At 42.2% G+C, this 23,637-nt stretch overlaps 1 protein-coding gene across 3 annotated transcripts in view; it reads right to left on the bottom strand.

The window, feature by feature from the left end:
* Positions 1 to 410: 410 nt before the first annotated feature.
* GLP1R (glucagon like peptide 1 receptor) overlaps positions 411 to 23,637 on the bottom strand; it is an 86,423-nt gene continuing 63,196 nt past the window's right edge. The window contains exons 7-14 of one of the 3 annotated variants that reach the window (XM_074579714.1): positions 22,241 to 22,400; positions 14,125 to 14,185; positions 9,905 to 9,974; positions 9,086 to 9,174; positions 6,542 to 6,680; positions 5,599 to 5,640; positions 1,914 to 2,092; positions 848 to 1,790 (exon numbers count right to left, since the gene is read on the bottom strand). In XM_074579714.1, the coding sequence (XP_074435815.1) occupies positions 1,925 to 2,092; positions 5,599 to 5,640; positions 6,542 to 6,680; positions 9,086 to 9,174; positions 9,905 to 9,974; positions 14,125 to 14,185; positions 22,241 to 22,400 (729 nt within the window). In that variant the 3' untranslated portion in view covers positions 848 to 1,790; positions 1,914 to 1,924. Of the gene's footprint in view, positions 2,093 to 5,598; positions 5,641 to 6,541; positions 6,681 to 9,085; positions 9,175 to 9,904; positions 9,975 to 14,124; positions 14,186 to 22,240; positions 22,401 to 23,637 lie in introns of all 3 variants that reach the window. The other 2 variants (XM_074579715.1, XM_074579713.1) reach the window with 2 other exon arrangements.

Consider the following 23,637-nt stretch of genomic DNA (forward strand, 5'->3'; position numbering starts at 1 on the left):
AAGAACCTGAGGTGCTTCATTGCAAGGTCAACTCTGCAATCAATGTTGGCCTGCGTAGAAGCCAGCACGCTAAACATACGTAAGCCAGCCTGAGAACTGTGGTGGATTTCTACAAACATGTCAGACTTTCCCCCTGGAGCTCAATTACAAGCATTATGTCAGAAGAAGGTAACCCATCCTCTGTAATTCAATTTTTACCTGATGACTGTAAAACTAATCCACCCTGTTGGCAATTTGGATTCTAATACAATGATTAAATAACACCATGCAAAGCAATCTAGCTTCAGGCAGGAAAGATCCTGAATTACATCCCAGAATATCCAGTCCACTTTCTTAGCAATGGGGGATGTGAATGCAAGTGCAAAGAGAGACTTGGAAATAGTTTGGATTTTTTTTTTTCTTCTTTTTTTCTCTCTGCTGAGTAGTCTAACTGCTATGCCATGGAAGTTACTTATTACAAGGCGGCTATGGACAGGGATATTCTCAGAGCTAGTCTTTAGCACCTTGTCTCTTTCTTGTCAAGGGAGGCCAAATAACAGCCAAGTAAAGCTATGTAAAGCTTGTTATTAAGTGATGCAATGGATCACGCCCTGCTTGTAAAGGTACCTCTCTTTTTTCCTTCCCCAGCAACTCTTGTAAACATCAGGGAGGGTAACAGATAATTAGCAGTGTAGACGCGTGCACTGCAAGAGCCCTGGCAGTTTTAAACAGAGAAAAAGGCCGTTGAGTTTAGGATAGCGTGGGGTTTTTTTTATTTGGTTGTTTTTCTGGGGGTGGATTTTTTGAATCCCACTGAGGGCGGATGGGCTGTGGAGGAGGAGGAGGAGGAGGAGGAGGGCAGCCCGGCTCAGGCAGGGCGGGGGCCGGGAGCTGTCCGCCGTGCTGAAGCCGCATCCTGCCGGAAAGGCGCCTTCCCGCCACCCTGAGCGCAGCTGCGTCCGCAGGCACCCCTCGTCTGCAGAAAAAGAAACCAAAAGCGAGCCCACACCGCGAACCACCGCATCTTCTCCAAAGAGGTGGAGGCTGGTAAAGGCCAGCTGTGGCCGCAAGCTGACTTCTGTGCGTTTGCCCCCCACAAGAAGCAGAGCACAGCTTAGAAAGAAAGTGTCCTCTTGAGGCGCGTGTCATTACCCTGTCCCTGTTAACACCCGTGTGCCAGAGGCAGAGTACCACATAAAAACAGGAGGGCTGTGCATTCAGGGGATATTTCCATCCATATCAAAAGAGATAATGCACACCTATTAATAACAGAAGAGGTCCCTACCAGATACTGGTTTTGGTTTATTTTTTTTTTCAAGTGAAGCTTAAAAAGAGCATACAGAATTGTGTGCCACGCTCCCTGCTGTATTGATAGACCTTCAGGATGCTGTTCTTCACCTACCCAGAAAACAGGTAAGCACATTTTCAACTTTAGCTTTAGGAAGCTCTTACCACAAAACTGATTTTTTCCTAAAACACAAGTTGTGTCCCGCTAAGTTCTCTGTTTCTAAAACTAGTGATAGCACCTTGCCTTATCCCCATAAAAGTCTAGATGTATTTTTTGGCAATAATCATATTCTGTATCCTTGTAATTTAATCAGCTGATCACTCAGCTCGCCCACTCAACAGTAATAAGCCATTGACCCTGTGGTTTCAGACTGGATCAATGCTATGCCTAAGTTTTGGACACCTGGAGGCCTTGTGTGCAAACAGGAAGAAATTCTTAACTTACTTTAGATGTGATAAATTTTTCCTCTGATGTGTTGATTACATTAGCAGATTGCTTTCCCTAGAAACCTTCGTCCAACAGCCTGCAGGCAATGAGCAGCATATGCTTAAGTTTCTTGCTGGAGATGGCATACTTAAGCCACTTGCTTGGGTATTTAAGGGTTTTCAGGTATATTATACAGTCCATTGTTCTCAGTCTGATTCACCTGCAGAAATCTTAGCTGAACGTGGCCTGACAAGTGGCAGCATAGACACTACTGCCTACCGTGCCTCCACTACTGATGCTATTGGCTGGACACTTTAGAGGTTTCATACTGCTGTCTCTCTGGACATACAAATGTTCCAATCTCCAGCGCTCCCAGCTTTTCCGAAACTCCATCTGAACCTAAGAGAAGCAAAGAAGGAAACAAAAGGAATGAATGTAGAACTAATCAGATCTTTAAATGACTCCACTAGAAAAGAGCAAGGAAAAATAAAGATACCAAACTACTGAGAAAAGCTGGCAATGCTCTAAACTGCAATAATATTGCTTAAAATTGTCCAGTTATCTCCTTAGTCCATTGTAGGGTATTCTATATTGAAAATAATGACAGCATTCACTTTTACTTGTAGAAATAAAACTCTTCTATGCACCAGGAAATCTTATCTTCATTATTTTATTCTAAATTGTACTCAGCTGCTATACTGAATGTACTGTATGCCCTACCAGTACTAACAGTTAAGCTGATTTTGCTTATCAGCCATGAAATGACTAAAAAGACTGGCTTCCTGCTCAGTACGGACCCCACAGGTATTCCTAAGAGTTCCAATTTTAACTTCTGGTTTGATTTAAACAGCATTATGTCTTGGATTAGTTTTGTTCTTTGAATATTTACTTTTTTTTTTTTAATTCCATATAAAAATTAAGATTTGTTCAGAATTGAAAAACCAGCAATTAAGCATGTTAAAGACTGTACTTTCCCCCCTCTTTTTAAATAACGATTGCAATATCTTGTTCCAGATATTAGCTTTTTTTAAGTTCGGAAGTTTATCCAGGGTCTTGTAATTGCTGCACAATCAAGAACAGAATTTAGATCTTCCTGTTCCACAGGCAGAGTTCTTACCACTTGACCAAAGTAAGAACCTCCATTAGCTTTTAACACATGAGGCAGAGGACAAAATTGAACCTTTTTTACTCTATTTAGAAAAAGGTATGAGTGCAACTATAGTAATCAATCACAGTCATTATGCTGTGTACTTCAGCCTGGAAGTAAATTCACTATAGGTGGGTCACTCAAGTGAGCCTTCTCTGGAGGCTCTTTTTGTTTCCCTTCAGGGTCTGGTACTGACCATCAAGAGACGAAATAGGTTGATGGCAGTTCCAGTGCAGGTCTGTCATCATACCCACGCTGCTGAAACCTTCATACTCAGAGAGACTTCCTAAGGAACCAGCTGCTGTATGTCTGTCTTGTCTGCTTGTTCATTGTGAAATAGTGAATCTGGGAGGCAGCCTTAAAAAAGGAGCAAAGCCTTACAGAACCACTTGTCTTCCCTTGGTGGTTACCTCTAGCAGTGCTTGTCAGCTCTGGGCAACAGCCATCACACTGAATACTGTCCTGGTGGGAACCAGCTGCATCTCTGCATTTCTGACAACAGAATCTGTCCCTCTGGTGTCACTACCAAATGGGACATAAAGAAAAGATGCTGAGATAGAAGCTTGTATTTTACAGTGATAACCGTGGGTCGTTGTGCCAAAAGCTGCACAAAGACACCAGAAAAAGACAGTGTGACTTGAATGGCTTGGCATAGAAGAATGAGTGAGAACAGCCCGATAAAGACAGAAAAGGAAACTGAAATACAGGGACCATACTGTCTGCAGGAGAAGAATTGACCGTATTACCACCCCAGCACTTGGTACTTTTTGTGGGCATGGAAAACAGCTAGTTTAATAGGCAGCACTGGGAAAAAGCAGTTTTAGACATTAACAGGCAGATCCTGAAAGAAAGCATGAACATACTTAATGACAGAATAAGTCAATGAGCAACAGAAATGGGTATCTTAAAACCAGTCAAAGGGAGGAAATGAGTCTTCAATCCGGCTGGACATGACAGGCTGTATCCTAGAGCTATGATACAAATAGCCTGCAAGATTGAGATGAAGCGAATGGGAAGACCTGAACAAAAGACTATCAGAGATGATGTCTTAGGAATGGATCTGAATGACAGAATATTATTTTTCTCTCCAGAGGTTAGGAAAAGGGTAAAGAACAGCTGTGCTGTCTGCATTGAACTGAGTTTTTGCCTAGATGCCCAGTGACAAGTGGCATTCCTCAGGGGTCAGTACTGGGACTGGTGCTGTTTAACATCTTTGTTGGTGACGTGGACAGCAGGATTGAGTGCACCCTCAGCAAGTTTGCTGATGACACCAACCCGTGTGGCGCGGTCAACACACTGGAGGGAAGGGATGACTTCTGCTTTAAAAGACTCTCTCCTGACTGCCGGACTCCTGAATTTTTTTAATTACTGCCCAATCTTCCTTTTTTCAAGGAAGGAGGCAACAAGGAGAAGCAAGGCTACAAAGAATGAAACCTGAATCACCTTAAACTAATTCTGGTGGAAATAATGGAAACTATTCTGGTGGAATATTTCTTATAGAAAGCAACACTAACAGAAAGACTGATCATATCAAGCCCAGCTTATTTTTCAGAGAACATTGGTGATAACAGACAATCTGATAAGACCCTGCCACATTTGCATCCGAGCAACATCAGAGAAAATTCAGAATCCTTCAGGTGAAATATAACTGAAATATGAACATATTTCAGACCTGTAAAACTGTACAAGGGATTTAAAACAAATATTCTCTAATTCATGCCTGAGCGAAGCCTGCTGCTACCCACCTCTGACTTTCGTAAGCAGTACAATTAACACGTTTGCTTAAACAAAATCTTACCCACAAGCTACAAAAGTGAACAGTCTCCTGCAGGGCTTAATTCAGGATGCCTGCTGCTTTTCTGTTGACTCCAGCCTGGCCATAATAACACAAGTAGAACATTTTTCCATTGATTCCAATTGCTTGATGAGGCCTATCTCTCCATAGGTGATCTTGAATTACTATGTCATATTTAAAAGTAGATTTAGCACGATTGTAAAACACATTGTTGTGCACTAAGCTTAATAATGTGATGCCAAATTAGTTTGCTTCCCTTGCAAACCTGGTTGCTGAATGAATGAACAATAACAATCACTTAAAAGGTAATATGAGAGATTCCTGCAATACAGAAACAGAACAATACTCTTTCCCCCAACAGGGCTGAGATTCAGCAGAAGCCATAGAAGGTGCTACTTGCAGTCAGTTAACTCAAAGCCCTGGCTACATTTCTTCTGGGCCTGTGGGAGACACCTCACCACTCCATGAAGTTCAGTTTGAATGAGAACGCGACAAAGTCTTCAAATAGCTGGGCCACAGGAAAACCAAACGAATCCAAACTATACAGGCATTAGCCAAGAGGACTCTCCAACCTCACCAGCCAGCTGAGCTGAATTCTCAGAATAAAATGGGCTCTGCTCCCACATTCACCCAAACAAGCAAATAAGAAGCACTGTGAGATAAATTAAGAACAGCAGCTATAATTCTTAATAAAAGAAAAGCTCCAGCAGTGCAAACTATACAACTGAGAGCAAGACAACTTGCATGATTTCACATCCACAAATAGTGGCTCTAAATTATACTGCCTGAATTTCCCCCAACAACATTTGTCTGAGGAGTTATCCTGTGCAGCTGTACAGAGGAGGGTCTGTAAAAAAGAGAAGTCCTGAACAAGGACAATTTAGCGGTTCAAGACCATTTTCAGTTTCCTTTTCCTATAGTGGATGTTGATAAGGCAAATTGGAATGCTAGTGTCTTTCTTACCTCATTATTGATGAAACAGTAGAGAATTGCAACCATCAGCCCCTGAAATCAACAAAAACCAGAAGAGCAGTGAGCAGAGCAGAGCAATTCCCCTGCTTTGCCAAACAAACTTGCAAAGGGCTAGCAGCTCCACACTGGCGTGGTCCCATGGTGAGAGAAAACCAAGATGGAGACAAATGGAGGCAATCTGTGGTCCCCAACAGCTCTGAGGGCAGAGGAGAGGTTTGACCAAACTATGTCTCAAAGCACACAATCTTAGGGAAAAGAAATTATTGGTTTTTTCAACCTGTTATTTTTTCTAAGGATTCCTTTCCCCTTACCTGGTTTCTAGTTACGAACACTTCATAAGTGAACAATTCACAGTGATCTTAAACAGAGCTCTGTTCTTGATAAATAGGGAATGAGTGGGTGAGCAGAGAAACTGGAATAATGATTCCCTTACACAAGGGGACTCTTTTGAAATGGCCTTACCTAAGGCAACAGCTAAATAAAAATCACAGTAAACTTAATCCTTCCTCACATGCGGTTACAGCCGTAGAGCTACCTCTCACAGCACAGATTTTTCCAAGGAGTATTAAAAACACTAGAGAAAGCACAAAATTTGCTTTCAGCAATGCCATTATACAATTACAGGAAATCACAGGCAATTTCATTATTGGCTTGAGGTGTCCCATAGGAAGTAGCTATTAATACATGGATAGGAATACCAGTTTATTACCGTAAATTTAAGACATTGAAAATAAGAGTATGTGACACTAACATCTAAGTTGGCTATTAAAAATTAGTCCTCATACTTTCCCTTCCACTGCCATAATCCTGTAATATCCAGTGCTAAATTAAGAAATATAAAGAACAGGGAACATGCAATGAAAGAGAGAGAAAGCAGGTCCCCAAACAGCAGTTAAAAAATATCTTATCCACATGGGCACAGTGTGAGCGCTACCTGGAAAGAAGCAAAGGAGAGTTCAGTAAAAAGCTTCACAAAGCGCAGCATCCCTCTGGCATGCTCATCAGTAATAAAGGCAAAGATGACCTCATGGGTCCCCAGCAGCGGGATCAGAGTCAACGTAGACTTGGCCAGCCTAAGATCACAAAGAAAGAAAAAAAACACAACAATGCCACTGAGTAGATCATTGTTGATCCCAACAGTCACTTCTGCATTCTGCTTCTGACGCACTGTCAACTTTAGTATGCCACTCCACCAGTTTATGTCGCAGGGTTCTCCTGCAGAGGCGGTACAAAAAAGAAAAAAACCAAATCCTCAAAATAACATTAGTAGGTTTCAATATGTTTTAACTGCCCCTGCCAATCCACTGCAGACCACTTCCTGCTGGGAGCAAAGCTCTGCATTCAGCTGCTGGCTGCATTTCGCCTGGAAAATCTTCTTCCAAACTCAGGAGCAGGTCATGTGCTTTCTTGAACCTGAGAGGTCATCTTGTTTATCCTCTTCCCCACCTGTAAGTGGGAAAGATGACCAAAACCTACCTTGTTGATGGCCTGAAAAAAAATAATCTATCAATGACTGGAGTCTTTCAAAAATACCTTGGCAAAGGGAGGAGTACTTGCTATTCCTTCCCACCTCTGTGGTGTGTTAAACCTTCAAAACGTTATAACTAACCGTAACTGCAGAACACTTTGTAAAAGCAGTTAAACTGTCTTAAAGTGAGCGATGACTGGATGATTTAAACAGCAAGTTCAAAGACACAGCTAGCAAAGGAAAAAAGACAAACCAACCTGAAATAAAACATTTTTCACCAGTGAGAGAGCAATGCTGAGGGATGCAACCACAGGAAAACATTCACAAGAATGGTCCTTAACTCTCTTTTGATAGACATACGCACCAGCCACCCAACAGGATAATGAAAGATGCCTGAGTCTCACGTGGGAGTTTATAGGGCTATCGTAGGCCACAGAACCTATCAAACATCTCACAACAACCTGTCTTGAGACAATTCAGTAGATACAAAAATCACTCAATCAGCAGGGCTGCCAGTACTTAGTAGATCTTGCGCACTCTAGGGCTGCTGGCTGCTATTCTGAATCATGTAACCATTCAGGTTGGAAGGGACCTCTGGAAGTCTCTGGTCCAACTCCAGTTCACAGCAGGTTACTCAGGGCTGTGTCCAGCCAAGTTCTGAATATCTCCAAGGTCCTCCACAGCCCTCTGGGCCTCTCTTCCAGCGTCAGACCACTCTCACTGTGATTTTATTTTTTTTCCACCTCTGACATGCAATTGGAATTTCTCTTGCTACGACTTATGACCTCTGCCCCTTGTCCCTTCATTGTGCATCTCTGAAAAGACTCCAGATCCATCTTCTGTATAACCACCATTAGGTAACTGAAGACTGCAATTAACTCCTTGCTTAGTCTTCTGTTCTCCAGACTGAATAAACCCGGTTTTCAACACCTCCTTCTATGTCACCTGGTCCAGCCCCTGAACTAGCTTGGTGCAACACTGATGCAAGTCCCATGGGGTTGGAGGGGCAGGACACGATGTCTTTCTTGTACTGGGGAGCCTCAACCTGGACACCAGAAGCAGTGTCAAAGGCGCTGAATGGAGGGGATCAGTCACTTTCCTTGACCTTCTGGCTATGCTCTTGCTAGTGCAGCCCAGTATGCTGTCACAAGGGCACACTGCTGAATCATGTTCAACCTGTTGTCCTGCAGCATCTCTGGGTCTTCTGTAAAGTTGCTTTCCACTCAGTCAGTGCCCATCCTGCAGCAGTGAAGTACTCAACTTCAAACTAGCTAAGTCAACCATCAGTAGCAGTCTGGCTACCACAGCACGTAGGCTCCCCACTGTTTAATTTACCCTATTGCTAACTTGTTATTTCTACATTATTTTTCAGTCTGTGGTACAGACATATTCTCCAAGATGAAGAAATGAAAGATGTGACCATGAATCTTAGCAAGGTGATTAAATAACAGGAATAATACACACAAAGACAGGATGAAGCCTAAAAAAAAAAAAAAAAAAGAACACTTCTGTGATAGATCTGAATCTCTCTTGAAACATCATATGCATTCGAGATTGAAAGTTTGTCCTAGTAACAACTGGGAAGAAGAACAAGGAGCAATACTCAAAATGATCTCCATCTTGATCTTCATTGAAATTAAAGCTTTTATTTCTATCACTCACGTGATTTTTTCAAATTATGTGAAGTACCTGCATATGCTACAAGTGTTTAAAAAATACCTGCTTAATTAACATTCATCCAGTATTATGGAAGACTGTAAAGAGATGAATTCAGAGATCAAACCTTTTGTTTATCTATAACGCAGGTATAACACCTACCCTGGCTTCACCAGAAAGCTTCTCTGGGGACTGATTGTCCAAGCAGTCATAGCAATGTGTGACACCACACCTGTGCATTACTCAAGGCCTGTGATCTTTAATCGCCTTTGCCAATCCACTCCTTTTCATGTACATCCTTGTCTACTTACATTTCGAGAGGCACAGAAAGTGTCGGACCACTAAATGACATACCTGCATTTTATGTCAGTTTTGCACATCAAATTAGCCTGTAGTTTGGAGATGATGATGCATATAACTCTGATAAAGATCAGGAAATTTACCTGGAAAAATGAAAGATGGATTTATGTCATCATAAAGAAATACACATGCATAAGTGTTCAAAAAAGCTGGTTCGTGTATGCACACGTAGGTCCCTGTGCATCCTGCTGCTCTGCAGCTGCAGAGCTTGCCACGGAATTCAACTCCTTAATACGGAATTGTGCTCTAAATACATCCTCTGGGAATGCACAAGTCACCTTTGAAAGTGCAGGCAGTTCACTGAACAAAGTAGGGGAGCTTACCTACACCTCTGGGGCGTGAGACACAGTAAAGGTGCGGGCTGTCCCACTTGCCTTCTCTGGAGGTCTAAGACTGCCACCGTATTGTGGCTGCAGAACATGGAATTTCTCCACAATACCACACAATTTGCTGCTCTTCAGTAGCCCAGTACCTGCAATATTATCTTCTGCCTCCCTGTACTACCTTGTCACAGCCTTCCCCACACTGGGGAGTTAACTGGATTGCTGCGGCACGCTGTGTTGTTATCATGTACTACCACTGCAGCAGCATGTGGCCAAATTAAACACACAAAACGCCAGTCGGGAATTCCAGTGACAGAAACCAATTTGGTTTCATAAAAATCACGTTTCTGAGTGAAAATGTCAATACCCTCAAAGGTTATTAGCCTTTGGACATACACAACGGCCATGTGCACATCTGCTCTCTGTACTGGACCGTGGTGTCCTGTTCCCATGGCAATCTGCCAGCTTGCTGCACGCGCCCCATACTTACCCCAATGGCGATGAGAATGGGCAGTCTGATGATCAGCCAGTAATTCATGTTATAGTTTCTGGTCCAGCAACTAGGCAGACGGCAAAAAGAGGGAGACAAGAAGAAAAAGTTTCAGTACATTACTAAAATCTCCCGCTTTTCGTTCTGTCAGAGCAGTGCAGATGGAAAACAATATTGAGGACTAGATACCAGGAAAGCACATCATGCTGACATGGAAACAAATGCATTTGCTTCTTAGAAACACTGAACGCTTTGTACTATTGCAGCTATCATAATCCAACTGGATACTACTCAGCTGCCCTTCTTGCCCACTAATGGCTAGCTCTCCTCCACAATTTGCTATGAATTATCATCAGTTAATTGTGAAGATTTAGTCCACTAAAACCAAGGTCAAATTTGTCATGCGGCTGAAAGGAGAAGGGGGGAAGCTGAGTCAGACCTTTCCTGTGTGGTTCCTATCCTCCTCTCTCTGCATTATTTTTTATTACTCTTCACTCTCCAATGCCAGGTCATCTTACTATTTAACTGTTTGTTAGTTCCTTATCCCATTACTTACTTTTCTCGTATCAATATTTAGATCAGTCATCTATTTTATTTGTTCTTATTTTCAAAATGGACCTACTAATTTCAACCAGGAGAAAGCAACTAAGGCAGCAAATTCCAGTTCCTTCAGTGTATATGGACAGGTATCAGGCCCAAAGGGAGTTTTAAGTTATAAACAAGTAAAAATCAAACAGGAGCAATAGTTCCCAACTTTTGTTGGCCAGCTGAGCCCTCTGCCAACTAAATAACATGCTGCAGGCAATATAGTACATCATTGTCCCCGTAAGTCTCACTTTAGCTTTTTAAATTCCTATGTCCTTGAGCAATATTGGAGAACAATCACAAGAGAAGTGATGCCTGAAAGCTACAGTTTGGGATCACTGGTTCAAAGTGAACTTTACACTGTGGGGTTTGTACATCTAGTTCTTTTGGGTCCCACCCTGGCCACAGCCAGCCACCCCGACTGTAGGATACACGTGTGTGTGTACAATGGCCCAAGTGTTGGGGCAGCGGTCACATGCCACTTCACTTGTTGCTGCAGTGATAGCATTCTTAATATTTCTATGAAATAACTTTGTTAGCCTCCTGCCATATTGCTCAGCATTACTCAAAAGCAACAGTCAGCAGGAAAGCCAGCAGGTTTCTGAGCTACGCAGCCTGTGAAACAAACTATGAGGGCGCACTACAGAAAACATAGGTTCCTTCACGAAACAAGTTTCCCTTTCTCTCCAAATCTCACCTGCCAAAACACATACGTGCTCAGTTTTCCTTAAGGTTTCTTAACCGGACTGTGAAACTTCAGCTTGGGTGATGTTGGTGGAGAGTAAACCGCTCCCAACCTTGTAATGGGACAGTCAGCTTGAGAGATACGAGCAAACCATGGAGCAAGCGGTAGGGATCCATGCCCCAACTGCACATCCAGAGGCGCTCACATACTGGAGAGTAACGTGAAGCAGCTTAGCTGTGGCAATTCCATATGCCCTTGCAGGTAATTTCATATTCCCTTGAAGGGCTCAGGATTTAATTTTTCCTTTCAATTTCAGTTTAATGCATATAACAAGCATATTATTGCAACCAGCAGCTCCACAACCTACAATTCAATTGCATCTTAGATACTGGAGAAACAAGGTGTACAGATTGTGTGCAGTCAGCGGACCTGAGCTGGAATCTGAGTAACAGAAGAACTTAATTGGTACGCAGGACTGGGAGCCTTTAAAAATAATTTTATTTGAACCTCTCAAGACTGGTGGGATAATAGGCATGCCTGGAAGTGGCATTCTAATTTTCTGACTAGCTGCAGTGGAAGCAGAGGCAATTTTTAGAAGTTCCTGATAATGACAGAGGCTGAGAAATGATTCTTTATATTAACTCTGCTACATCTCTGTGTGTATTAATTTGCTTCCTGTGGCACTGAGCAGTTTTAGCTACTTTTAAATTTATACAAATATGTGCAATAAAACTGCCATTACAGCCCAACTGAAGTGTCACAGCTATTAAAGTGTCCAGAAAATAAAATTGATAGATCTGTATGATTTCTTGTCCATTGGTCCTTTCTGGGATTGCCACACTGATAAATACACCAACATCTATGGTGTTTGGGATCTATCCCAGCACTTTGCGCAGCATCTCTCAGAAGATGCTCGGCAACTCATATCCTCAGAGCTGTGAATAGAGACTTGGTCCAGTGAAACAAATGCTACTGGGAAATTTCTGCTTTTGCTTACCAATCTAAAAATGAAAACACTGAAATTTTACCTTGAAGAGGTACAGCTGAACAGCTCCATTTTTAAAAAAGATTGTAAGCTGGCTGCCTTGTTCCCATAATTAATTGTAGATAGAAACAAAGATGTATAAGCATCAGCTCTTTAGGCACAGTCTAATAACTAAGCAGCACAGCTTGCCTTTAATTGTATTTGTGATGTAGACAAAGTCTTTTTCAATAGCTCACTTTTTAAAACAGCGATTGCTTTCTAAAGGAGTTTATGCTTGCACGTGTAAGGAAAGGAGGCAGCAGTCTGCGAGTAAGTCTTGCAGGCTTTGGTCCTTCATTCAAAGCTCTGTGTTCACAGGGCTGCCTCAGATTCCCAGCCACGAGCACATTTACCTCCAGTTATTCCTCGTAGCCGGGGAAGTAGTTAAGTCACAAATGAAATTTATAGCCTGCTGCACGTCCATGGTGACAGCGCTATGGCAAACAGCATGAAAGATATCCCTGCCTGCTCCAGCAAATGCCCGCCCAAGGCACAGAAATCTTGCCTTTCAGAGAAGCTGCTGCACGTGGTTATTTATTGCTGTATTTTACAAATATTTATACAAGATTTAGAAAATTCAATAAGGTGCAAAATTGCCCCTTTTAAGGTCTGCTGAAGGCAGTGAGTGACAGTTTTCCTTAATAGAAAACATAAATCAGCTCTGAGCACCGCATAATGTAGAAGGCTCAGCATGAGCACTTTGAATACATTTTCTACATCAATGGGAAGATATGCCCGTGGAACGACGCCTGTTCAGTGGCCGCATGTTCTCTACACCTATTCTGATAATTTCAACAAAACTCGCAATACATCAGTACGGCCACAATCTTCCTACAGAATATTATCAAGTCAACCTCGAAAAGGAGTCAGAAAATCCTAACATTGCTTAAGCCAGAAAAGGCAGCTTTGACTGACCTGGTTCAGAACAATGGAAGACACTTAAAAAAAAAAAAAAAATAATAAAAAAAAGCAAGCCAGTTCTTAGTACTCATGAACACCAGAAAAAAATGCCTGGGCGTGTCTCTGACTACACTCAATTTTCATATTGCAGCATCTCTCCAGCAAGGATTGTGTCAGGGGGGCTGGGGCAGGGAGGGGGGTGTGAGGAAAAAAAAAAAAGGACCCTCTACAAAAGCACTGGCTGGGCTGTTTGGAAATTAAGAGGAAGACCCAATAAATAGTACATTTACAATAAAAAGGAAATAGCATAAAGTTATTTATTTCATCACAAAGAAAGCTACCCAAATATTTCCAGGCAGTCACCGTCACAAAGAGGAAGCCACTTTCCTCCCTTTTGTTTCTAAAAAAACCCCCTATTTGCTACAAAAGCATATGCAATTTTTCAGAACAGCTACAGTAAAAGCAGACAAAAAGTATTTTGTGTTTTGCAGCAGTTTTGTATGTGGTATATTTCACTTCAGCAAGACTAACGCAAGCAGACAGAGAATGCGCCTTTATTACAAGAAGATCTAAACAATGGAAGCTTGAACAAGAGCAGGCAACCGCATCTCTGCTGCTAGGCATAAGCTAACCGCTACAAATCGCAGGCAGAATCCCGTGGGAGGATTTTGCCTTCCTCTGAAGCACAACTCAAAAGGCTACCGCCAAAGGCACAGTATCAGGAGTGGTCTTGGTTGGGTATGATGACTTCTACTGTTGATACTCTAGCTACAGAAAAACAAAACATACCTTTCCTTGACCTGCAAAAGGATAGATTCATTCAGACATGCAGAAAATTCTGATCAGAAAGAAACACATGCCCCTTTCTGAAATGTTATGCAAGACCTTCAGACAAAACAGAAGCAATTACGTGAGGTTTCCGCACACTGCCAAAGCAAACCGCATTGAACAGAAAGCAAACAGTGACCTGCCGGTGCACACAGACAGCACAAATGAGATAGCTAGAAAAATCAGAACTAAACCAACCCCTCATCTTCATAAAGGTACTTGACAGTTCCCCAGAGGATAACAAACAGCATTGGCACACCTGGGAAGAGAGGAGACAAGGTTGACACTGACATTAAGAGACAGGGAAAAGCAGAGAAAAGGACAAACCCCTCCCCCCCCCCCCCCATAATGATGAGCAACATAATTAACTGATGGCAGCTCCTACCCAGCGCAGCTGGCTGTCAATGGTGGGAGGAGGAATCTAACCTGCACGTAACTAATACACAAAACTCATTTTGCCTGGGCCCCTGCCTAACCCCTAACAGGCATGAAAAACAAACAACAACAGACCATCACTCCCATACTCGACATATACCAGCTTTTCCATGGAAAGTTTCACCGAAGGGCCAAGAGAATGAAGTTCCTGGAAGCTCTGCTAGCCTCTATATTTGCGCTAGAGAGGAGCATAGCATGCTCTGACCCGAACCTTGGCATCCACATTTCTGCCTGTGGGTCAGCCACGCTGTATGCAGGCAGCACCAAGCTCAGGCTTGTCTTCTGGCGCCAGGGCTGGAGCACACTCAGCCCCACATAGCCCCCATGGCAAAGGGGAGCTGTAGCAAGTGTGCTCAGGCCTCCCCTGCAGGGAAGTCCCAGTTTTGGGCTGCGGTATTGGCATGGATCTGAGTGGCTGCAGCAAAGACATCAGATGCAGCTGGTCTTGGGAAGAAGCCTGGTCCTACGCTTACCCGACAGTGCATGTGCTACGGCTGAGTCAGTTTATCTGGGGTGTAAAGGGAAGAGAGAAAAGTCAAATAAGCTGGCAGTTGTTACTTGCTTTACAACGTCAAAGGCTCTCAAATTATTTTCTTTCATTTATGGAATGCCTAGGTCTTGAAAAAGAATTTTAAAGTCCATCTACCAAGCAATACCGAGTATGGGGAATGCCAAAAAAGCCCACAAGGAAGGAAAGCAGGTTGAGACTCAGTGAGCAGGATGAGGAATTTCTACCTAAGGATGGATCAAGATGGGCTAATTCCTCTGTGTACCTCCTTGGACTGTGACAGATGCTGTCTGTACATTGTATAGGTAGGGTAACATTTAATGTGCTTTGTTATTGCATTCTTAAGAACCAATATGATCAGGGACCATAAGAACATCAGCGCGCAGCAGTAAGCACTGCACAGGGCAAATAAATACACAGTTCCTGACAGCACAAGCCACAGGGAAACTGGTGATCTCTTGCAGTCTGGAAATCTACAAGCAGTATCTGTAGTGGCTATTATCAAGAAAATCCTTCTCTCTCGTTGTACTGTATTCTTTCTCTACTACCAGAACAGCTGAATACTACAGACACAAAAAACCAACTATTCTCCTTAATCAGTTAAAAAAAAAAGGGGGGGGGAATTAAGAGCAGGAAGAAAAAAATACCAATAATTAGAATAATAGCAAAGATAATGAATTGAGTAGAGCTTATTGGGGCAAGCGGTTAAACACGTTCCATGGATATACCTGATACTGAGAGTACACAGTATTTCGGAAGCAAAGTTACTGAGAACTCTGTGCTGCTTTGATAATGGCATAAGAGATTAAGAACAGGGTCACTGAAAATCACTGCCAAACACAAATGAGCCTTTGATTCACAGAAACTAATTATAGTTTGAATTATTCCTTTCTTGACTTTACTGAGAACTGAGACATCTTAATATGAAACTTACAGGATAAGACACGAACACTGAGAGCACAAAGGCTGTATGTCAGTGGAAGTAACCGATGTATTGAGCGGTAACGATAATGATTTGTGGATATCTCCATCTTCTGGATACAGCAGAAATCTCTCCATATTTAATCGCATTACTTGACATATGAATTGAGAATCTGTTATTAATATTATATTTCAAAAAAGCCTAGCTAGAGAGAGGCTGGTATTGTTGAACTGCATCAGTATCCTGCTATGCAAATATTATACAAATGAATAGGCAGCATGTACAAGGTGACTTGTTCAACATCCTCCGCCCGTTCCCACTTGTGATGCAGGCCTATGGTGCCTTGGTGTTGCAACACCGTCAGTCATATCATTTTCCATGCTAGCAAGGCACATTTTAATGTGAGACGCCCAGACTTAACAGTGCAATACATACACATAAGCTTTGAACATCAGTGCAAATTCTGCATGGATACCATCTGACAACTACCGAATTCACAAAGTCTTGTCCTAAAAAATGGGTAGCTCTAACAACTCTCTGGAACACACTCTCAGCAGATGGGAATGCATCCAGTTTTCCAAAGCCCTAGTCAAGATCTAAAGAGGAGACTGCCCCAAGAACACTCCCTAATCCACCTCAAGTCTGTAGAAGTTGGTGACAACAGCAAAAGAGCAAGTCTCTTGCAAAGATCACTGAGGCTCTCTATAGATTAATTTACAATCTTGATACCTAATTAACCTGCATTAATTGGCACAAATGCAAATATTCTGGTTACTTCACTCAGTCAAGAGAAATTTGTCTGGCTTAAGCAGGCAGTGGAAGCAAACTGTATACAGCTCCTTGAATAAACTCTACAAATGACTATCACTTATTAACAGAAGCAGCGTTGTATTCCAGTCCTGGGCTCACAACATGCAGCTCTTTTGGTGCATCTGAGTTTCAGTCACACACCTCTTCATCTTGCTGCCGCTATTCAAAGAGAATCAGATAACTGAATAAAAAAAAAAAACAAACCACCTGCACCCGCTTATAGGATGGACTTATTTAAGATATAGGCTGAACTCTTTCTGATTTTGCTTTATGTCATACAGAAAGCTCCGAGACTGATTTTTTCGCAGATGAACTGAGCACAGAAAGGTCTCTGAATTCTGGAAATGGTAACGTCGACTCTTGTCTGCACTGCATCACTGCTGAAGATGCCAGAAACTGCAACAGCCTGCTCATAAGAGCCTCTGCCATGTTAATTCTTGCAGGCTGATAAGTGACTAAAAATCTTTGAACACTACATGGCGATTATGAAATCTGTCAAGTGTACTAGGAAATAAGCATGCCAAACAGCTCAGCTAAAAAAAGTTCAACTTCAAACAACAGGGGACAGGGCATCTGAATTATAGGCTGCAATAATAACGTGTATTATAGATGATGAGAAAGTAATGGAACTATCAAATCAACATCTTAACACCCCACTGCATAAATAAGCAGCACAACCTTCTTATTTTCACTCTAGCTTAAATATTCTGCACCTGGCCAGGTGTCTGCATAGTAAGAAAAAAATCAGTTGGAAAACCAGACATTATCCATAACGATAATAGGATGAGGTAGGTAAGAGAAGAAAGCTGTGAGAAATTCTGCACAGGAACCACCATTTGGTTGACATTTTCACAATGCTCCACTGTCCCTAGTGAGCAGAGAGGAGAGCAATTCGCGTTGCTGCTAGTGGAAGCTACCATGTCCTGGTAACACCAGGCAGAAATCACTCTCTCCATTTAATGGGTCTGAGGTATTTTGGAATAGACCAGAAAAGCTCAGGGTTGTTCTGGAGTCCACTAAGTAGCAGTTACTATGAAAGGTGTCACCAGGTGGTGCTGTTCCATACCGCCTTTCCTTATTTTCCTTTACCTCGATGTTCAAGCAAGTTTTCATTCTTACAAACACATGATATTTCTAGCTTTGCATCGTACGCAAAAGCAATTTCAGGGGAGAAAGATGTATGGGGAGAAAGATGTATGTGGAGCAAGAGAGGCTCCTCTCATCCTTACCTGCTGATTAGAGATTCTTCCTGAAGTAAATTGGTCTCTCTAGGACTAGAGCACTGCCATCCTGCCGAGACCCTTAAATAAGGACATATTCCGAATACAGCATTTTAGGACTGTTGAGTTTGCGTATAAGCTCCTATTTCAGATGTAACCTGACATCACTGATTTCCACATGGTAAGAAGTTCAACCTCTGACATAATTGGGCAGGACAAACCAGAAGGACACTACTGCCGTCGGAAGAACTCCGATCCTCCCCTTTCTCTCAGAAACCATCCAGGAGTCTGACTTGATCAACTGCCTGACATATAAATGCAAGAAATACGTGATGAGGAACTGAAAGAAGTGGTAAATAAATATGACTAGAGGTAGAAAGAGTAAAAGCACTGAAGACGTGAGAAGAAAAGATGAAATGCTTTTCTTTCTAAAAAAGAAAAAGCACAAAAGAGTTGAATCCACAAGACAAAGAGTGAAGAGAATTAAGAGAAACACCTGACAGGTGTGTTTCCTACCAGGATCAGTCTGGACACAAAAACAATTTTCACATTCTTGTCTGAAACACAGTTTTCATTTGAAAACAGACAAGAACTGGTTAGTGCAATGAATGCATCTCCTGTTGCCACAGAATTCACATGGGGCTTCAGAAGGAAGGTTTCTTACTGACTCTGTTCCCGTCAGATCTTCTTGGCAATCAGGATGGAGATTGACACCCTAGCTAGGCTTCCTGCCTTTAATAGCTTCATTCCCTCAAAAAATTCTTCCTTAGAACAAGTTTGGATTGCCAAGGGTTGGAAGGAGGGGAATTATTTACTTTTTATGGCAGTTTCCCTGCTGCAAGTGCAGCTGGGTGTAAAATTGCCATAGGAGCTCGGAGAATGTTTAGCTTTTTATTAACATTTTCTTCTTAGCCTTTAGTGCTGAAAATTGTCTCCTCCTGTCATTCTTCCTGCCTGGATGTCGCGCACAGTCACTGCGGGATGTTGCTGTTACTCCCCCATTCCTCCCTCCTTCCCCCTTCTGAATGCAAACAGGTCCTTCTTCCACTAAAAGCTGCTCAAAGACGCATGCAGCGGTGTGGTGTTACAATATAAACTGTTCTTCTCCGGAGACTGCTTTGTATGGCACTGACACAGCTGCCTGAAATCAGCATCAAGCTCAGCGACTCGTCACTTGGGCTCAGACACGATGAGCAGCGAGTTGGTGTCCCAACACCAGCAACACTTTTTTTTTTTTTTTTCTCCCTCTCCGAGTGATAATGACTATCTGAATCAACATCCTGTTTAGCTGCTGTTGTGCTGACCTCCAGACTGAAGGGAACAACTCATCTACCTGCTCTGCCATTAGCCTATTAAGAATTTTGTTTGTTGAAGCTGTTAGTGTTTCTGCTTTTTTTTTTTTTCCCCCACCCCATCAGCTTTGAAAACGGCGTTAACCATTGTTTCTGCAGTAAGATATGTGAACTCAGGGTTGACACAAATGTTTCAAAGTCTGCTTTTACAAAGAAAAAGAAGACATAAGCGAGGCATTTTCCCCATTAAACGAAATAGGAAAAATTTAACACTGCCATCTCAAAGCCTAGCATGGCGTGAAATCTTGGCAAGGAAGTAGCCATTATGGGCATAAAGTTACCTTACAAGTAATCAAGAAGGTTTATAGAATCCTATCAATATACATGATGTCGATATAAAAAACTCCCAGTTTGTAAAACTACATTAGTTTCCTGAGGTCTATCAAGATTTTATAACTTTTCTAGCTTTTGCAAAGTACAATAACACGAGATAAACAGATTTTTCCCCTTATGAAACACTTCAACAGCAAAGAATAATGACTCTTTTGAACTGATACTAAATGGAGTATGTCTAATAACATTAAGAATTGACCTGAAATTATGATATAGCAAAAACGTATTTGAGAAATATTTACTAATTTCACTTCACACTCTTCACTGGTTTGCTAACTGTTCCCAGGAAGACACAGACTAAGCATGGCATCTTTTAAATGCTTCTACTTGAAAAGCGGGTTTACCCTTTCCATGTTTTGAATTGATAAATTGTTTCAAAGAGCGGGACTCTCTCAGCTCAAACGAGAACCTACTGCGGTCTCTCTGAAGCCTTGGCATTATGCTGAGGCTGTCACACTGCTCATTGCATGCTGAGCATCGCATACAGCAGAAACGCACCTGGTGAGGGACCTGAGCAACCAAAAACATGGAATCCCCAGTGAATATGCAAGAAAGAGTGGAAAACAAAATAATCTTCATCTCTTTCCACTTGTTAGAGATGAAACTGTTATCTGGTATAACTAATCTGGGAGCACTGAAATAGCAGATGCTTCTGCATTTGACAATGGAGAATCCCTGGCAGGGCTTGCGCATGCAGCCATGGCTGGAATAGCAAGAAACTGCACAGATGAGGATTGAATGGCATGGGAAGAGCTCTTCTAGAAAGCTTGGATGAAACCCACGTATCCAGTGTGAACTTCTGGCACTGACACTCTTTTCTGCAAATTCATCCAGAAATTCAACATATGGTAGCAAAACTTCCATTGTGAAGAAAGAACAAAAAAAATTAGCATCTTCTGTCTCTGCCTTGTGCTTTTGCAACAGACAAACTGTAACTAAAAGTGATTCAGATCAAAACCATCCCAACCCTTACTTACAAAACGACAATATCCTCAGGATTTGGCTAGATATAATTTTGCTCTAATTTCTTTTCCATTTCTTCTCATGACCTCAGTCAGCGCTTCAGGATACCTCCCCCATCCTTTTTTTTTTTTTTAATTGAGGGTATGGCGATTCATAAAATATGATTAAAACATACATAGTTCAAATGTTATACAAGATGCTGTTGCTTTTGCTGCATGTCCTATATAAAACTATAATGGACGATACCGAACTTTTTAACTAAAACTCTCCAGAAGGAAACTGCTATTACTTTTATTTATTTATTCCCAACAATATGCTGAAAAGCCTTTGCTCCTCATATATCACACTTCAGTAGAATTGGGTAATTCACAGCAAGCCATTTATACGCATTTCACCAGTGAACTAATTTGCTAGAATATTCACAGTTGGCAAATCCATAGAGAGAGGACAGTCAAAGCAATTTAAATGTTCAAACTAGTATCTGTGAAAGTACTTGTAGTATTTACTAGGATTTACTTTCAGCTTTTCAAAAGTCACCTGATTTCCACCAAAAGGGGAGGGGGAAGAAGAGAAAGTAAGAGAATGCAATAAAAGCACACAAGAGATCACTCCAAAAATAAGATTAATCCTGAACAGTAATACATTTTCAGTCTGACTTGACAGTGAAAGAGTCAAAGTTTTAGCATATCTACAAGAAGGCAACTCTGGTTCAACCAGCTGATTTCAAGGCATTGCAGTCCTTAATCTCAAGCACACAAATCATAGAATGTGTTGGGTTGGAAGGAACCTTTAAAGGTCATGTAATCCAAACCCCCTGCAGTAAGCAGGGACATCTTCAACTAGATCAGGTTGCTCAGAGCCTCATCCAGCCTGGCCTTGAATGTCTCCAGGGATGGGGCCTCCACCACCTCCCTGGGCAACCTGTTCTAGTGTCCCACCACCCTCATCGTAAAGAACTTCATCCTAATGTCTAACCTAAACCTACCCTGCTCTAGTGTAAAACCATTTCCCCTCATCCTATTGCTACATTCCCTAATAAAGAGTCCCTCCCCAGCTTTCTTATAGGTCCCCTTCAGGTACTGGAAGGGGCTATAAAGTCTCCCTGGAGCCTCTTCTTCTCCAGGATGAACAACTTCAGCACTCTCAGCCTGTAATGCCCGTGGCACATGCACCCTGTCTACTCTTTGGCCCAATAATCATTACTTGACCTGGTCTGCCTGGATAACAAGCCTGACAACTCCCTGCTAGCCACCCCTTCTTCATCAGCCCCTTTTCATTTCCTGTCCCCCACCCCCCCTCAGCTCATGCTAACACCATTTCTCTACTGTTAACCTTGACCAGATAACAAGGTATCATCGCTATTTTGCGCCACAAGTAGTTAACACATCTTTGAGCGCAGCAGGAATCTATCACGAGATGAAGCAGGGCAGTCCAGGAAAGTCCACACTCACCTGGAATCACCCACACATCTTCTGCAGGGGGAAGCTGATGTCTTGCAAGAAAAGTACCACGCGGCTGCCACCGGCTTGGGGAGTTTCTGCGGTGCCGCGCAGCCCCCCCGTTATGAAGCCACAGCCTCTACGCTGCAAGCATCTGGGAGCTGGCCCAGCATCGTCCAGCTCAAGCAAGATAAGGGATGGGGAACACAAAGGGAATGGAAAGTGCAGGACTCAAACTGGGCAGCACTATGACAGACACACAGCATTTTTTCCTATTCCACCTTCTGCCTGTGCAGGCAGCCACAGGCAGACATACGGAAAGACCAACTTACCCCAGCCAATGCAGAGATAAAGCCGAAAAATCCTCTGCTCAGAAAAGACTGAAAGTACCAGCAGGGTGTAGAGGTACATGCCTTCCACCAGCAGCCAGTAGTAGTTGGCAGCCACGCAATACTGCATCATCACAAAGACCAAGCGGCAGCTGAGAGATTCCTGTGACGGAGGAAAGTACAGCCCAGATAAATGCAACAGGGGCTGAGAATAAAGAGATACTAACCCAAAAGACTAGTTCTCTCTGCTACTCTTACTTGCTCCTCAAAACAATGCTTGATAAATTGATCTCATTTGGGTACAGGAGGGACAGAAGCCAGTAACAGGTGCTACACACAGCAGATAGATGCTTTCAACAGCGTTCCTCTTTTAAAAAAAATTAAAAATTACATGTTCTGCATTTTCCCTCAAGCAACAGATTATAGTTTGAAAAGCACATCACAAAGATGAAAAGAAGGCAAGTGAAATGTACTGTATCAACTGCAGTCAGTGAATCTTTTCACTTCCCCAGATATTCTATTCCGCAGCTGAAAATTTCTCTATTAAAGAGCAAATAGCAGATGCCATAATGTTGACTATTTTCCAAAGAAAAAGATTTTTGATAGAACAGCAATATTGCCCACTGCATCACATTTAAGTGCAAAATCTCTCTTGGCTGCTAAATTACAGAGAGGTGGTCAGCAGGGCTTTAGATAAGTATGAAACCTGATTACCTAATTAACATATCCATCAGATCTGATGAAACCACTATTGGATAAACCATGTGTGAAAGCATAAAGCCTAGTTTTTTTTCGAAAGGAGGGAATGACTGACAATCCAATGTGAACATTTCCAAACCACTTAAGATACGTGTCACAAGATTATTTTCTGCCAATTAATACATTGCAGATGAGAAGAAAACAACCATCATATGTGACTCACTATGTGGTATTAGTGCTTAAGCCTTAGGCAGAGTGTCAGAAAAGGATGGGTACTAAGCATGCCTCAGAAAACATACCCTTTACCCTATATTGCAGCAGCAAACACTGTACCCGTGTTCCAGAATCAGGAGAGTTATACAAATAATGAAAAGCCTTTTCTTTGAAGATTAAAGTACATTTTTTATTCCAAATCTGAAGGGGGAAAGGCAAGCTTTCATCATATTCACAAGAGAGTTGTACATCCTCTCCTTCGATTAGAAGTATTTAATTAGCCTGTTCCTCCAAAGCTTTTCTAAATGCTTTCAAATTTGCATTTTAATCAGATGCTCCCCTTTTTTCCATCATTAACAGATTATAAAGATCTCCCAAGAACAACCAACTAATTTGGTCATTATACAAGACGGACGGTCTTATCACAAAAGGTGCTGGCTTAGGGAAATGAATGCCCACTTGTCACTGCTAGAGGAAACGAACCTGCA

Source organism: Larus michahellis, chromosome 3, assembly GCF_964199755.1.
Source record: "Larus michahellis chromosome 3, bLarMic1.1, whole genome shotgun sequence".
NCBI lineage: Eukaryota > Metazoa > Chordata > Aves > Charadriiformes > Laridae > Larus > Larus michahellis.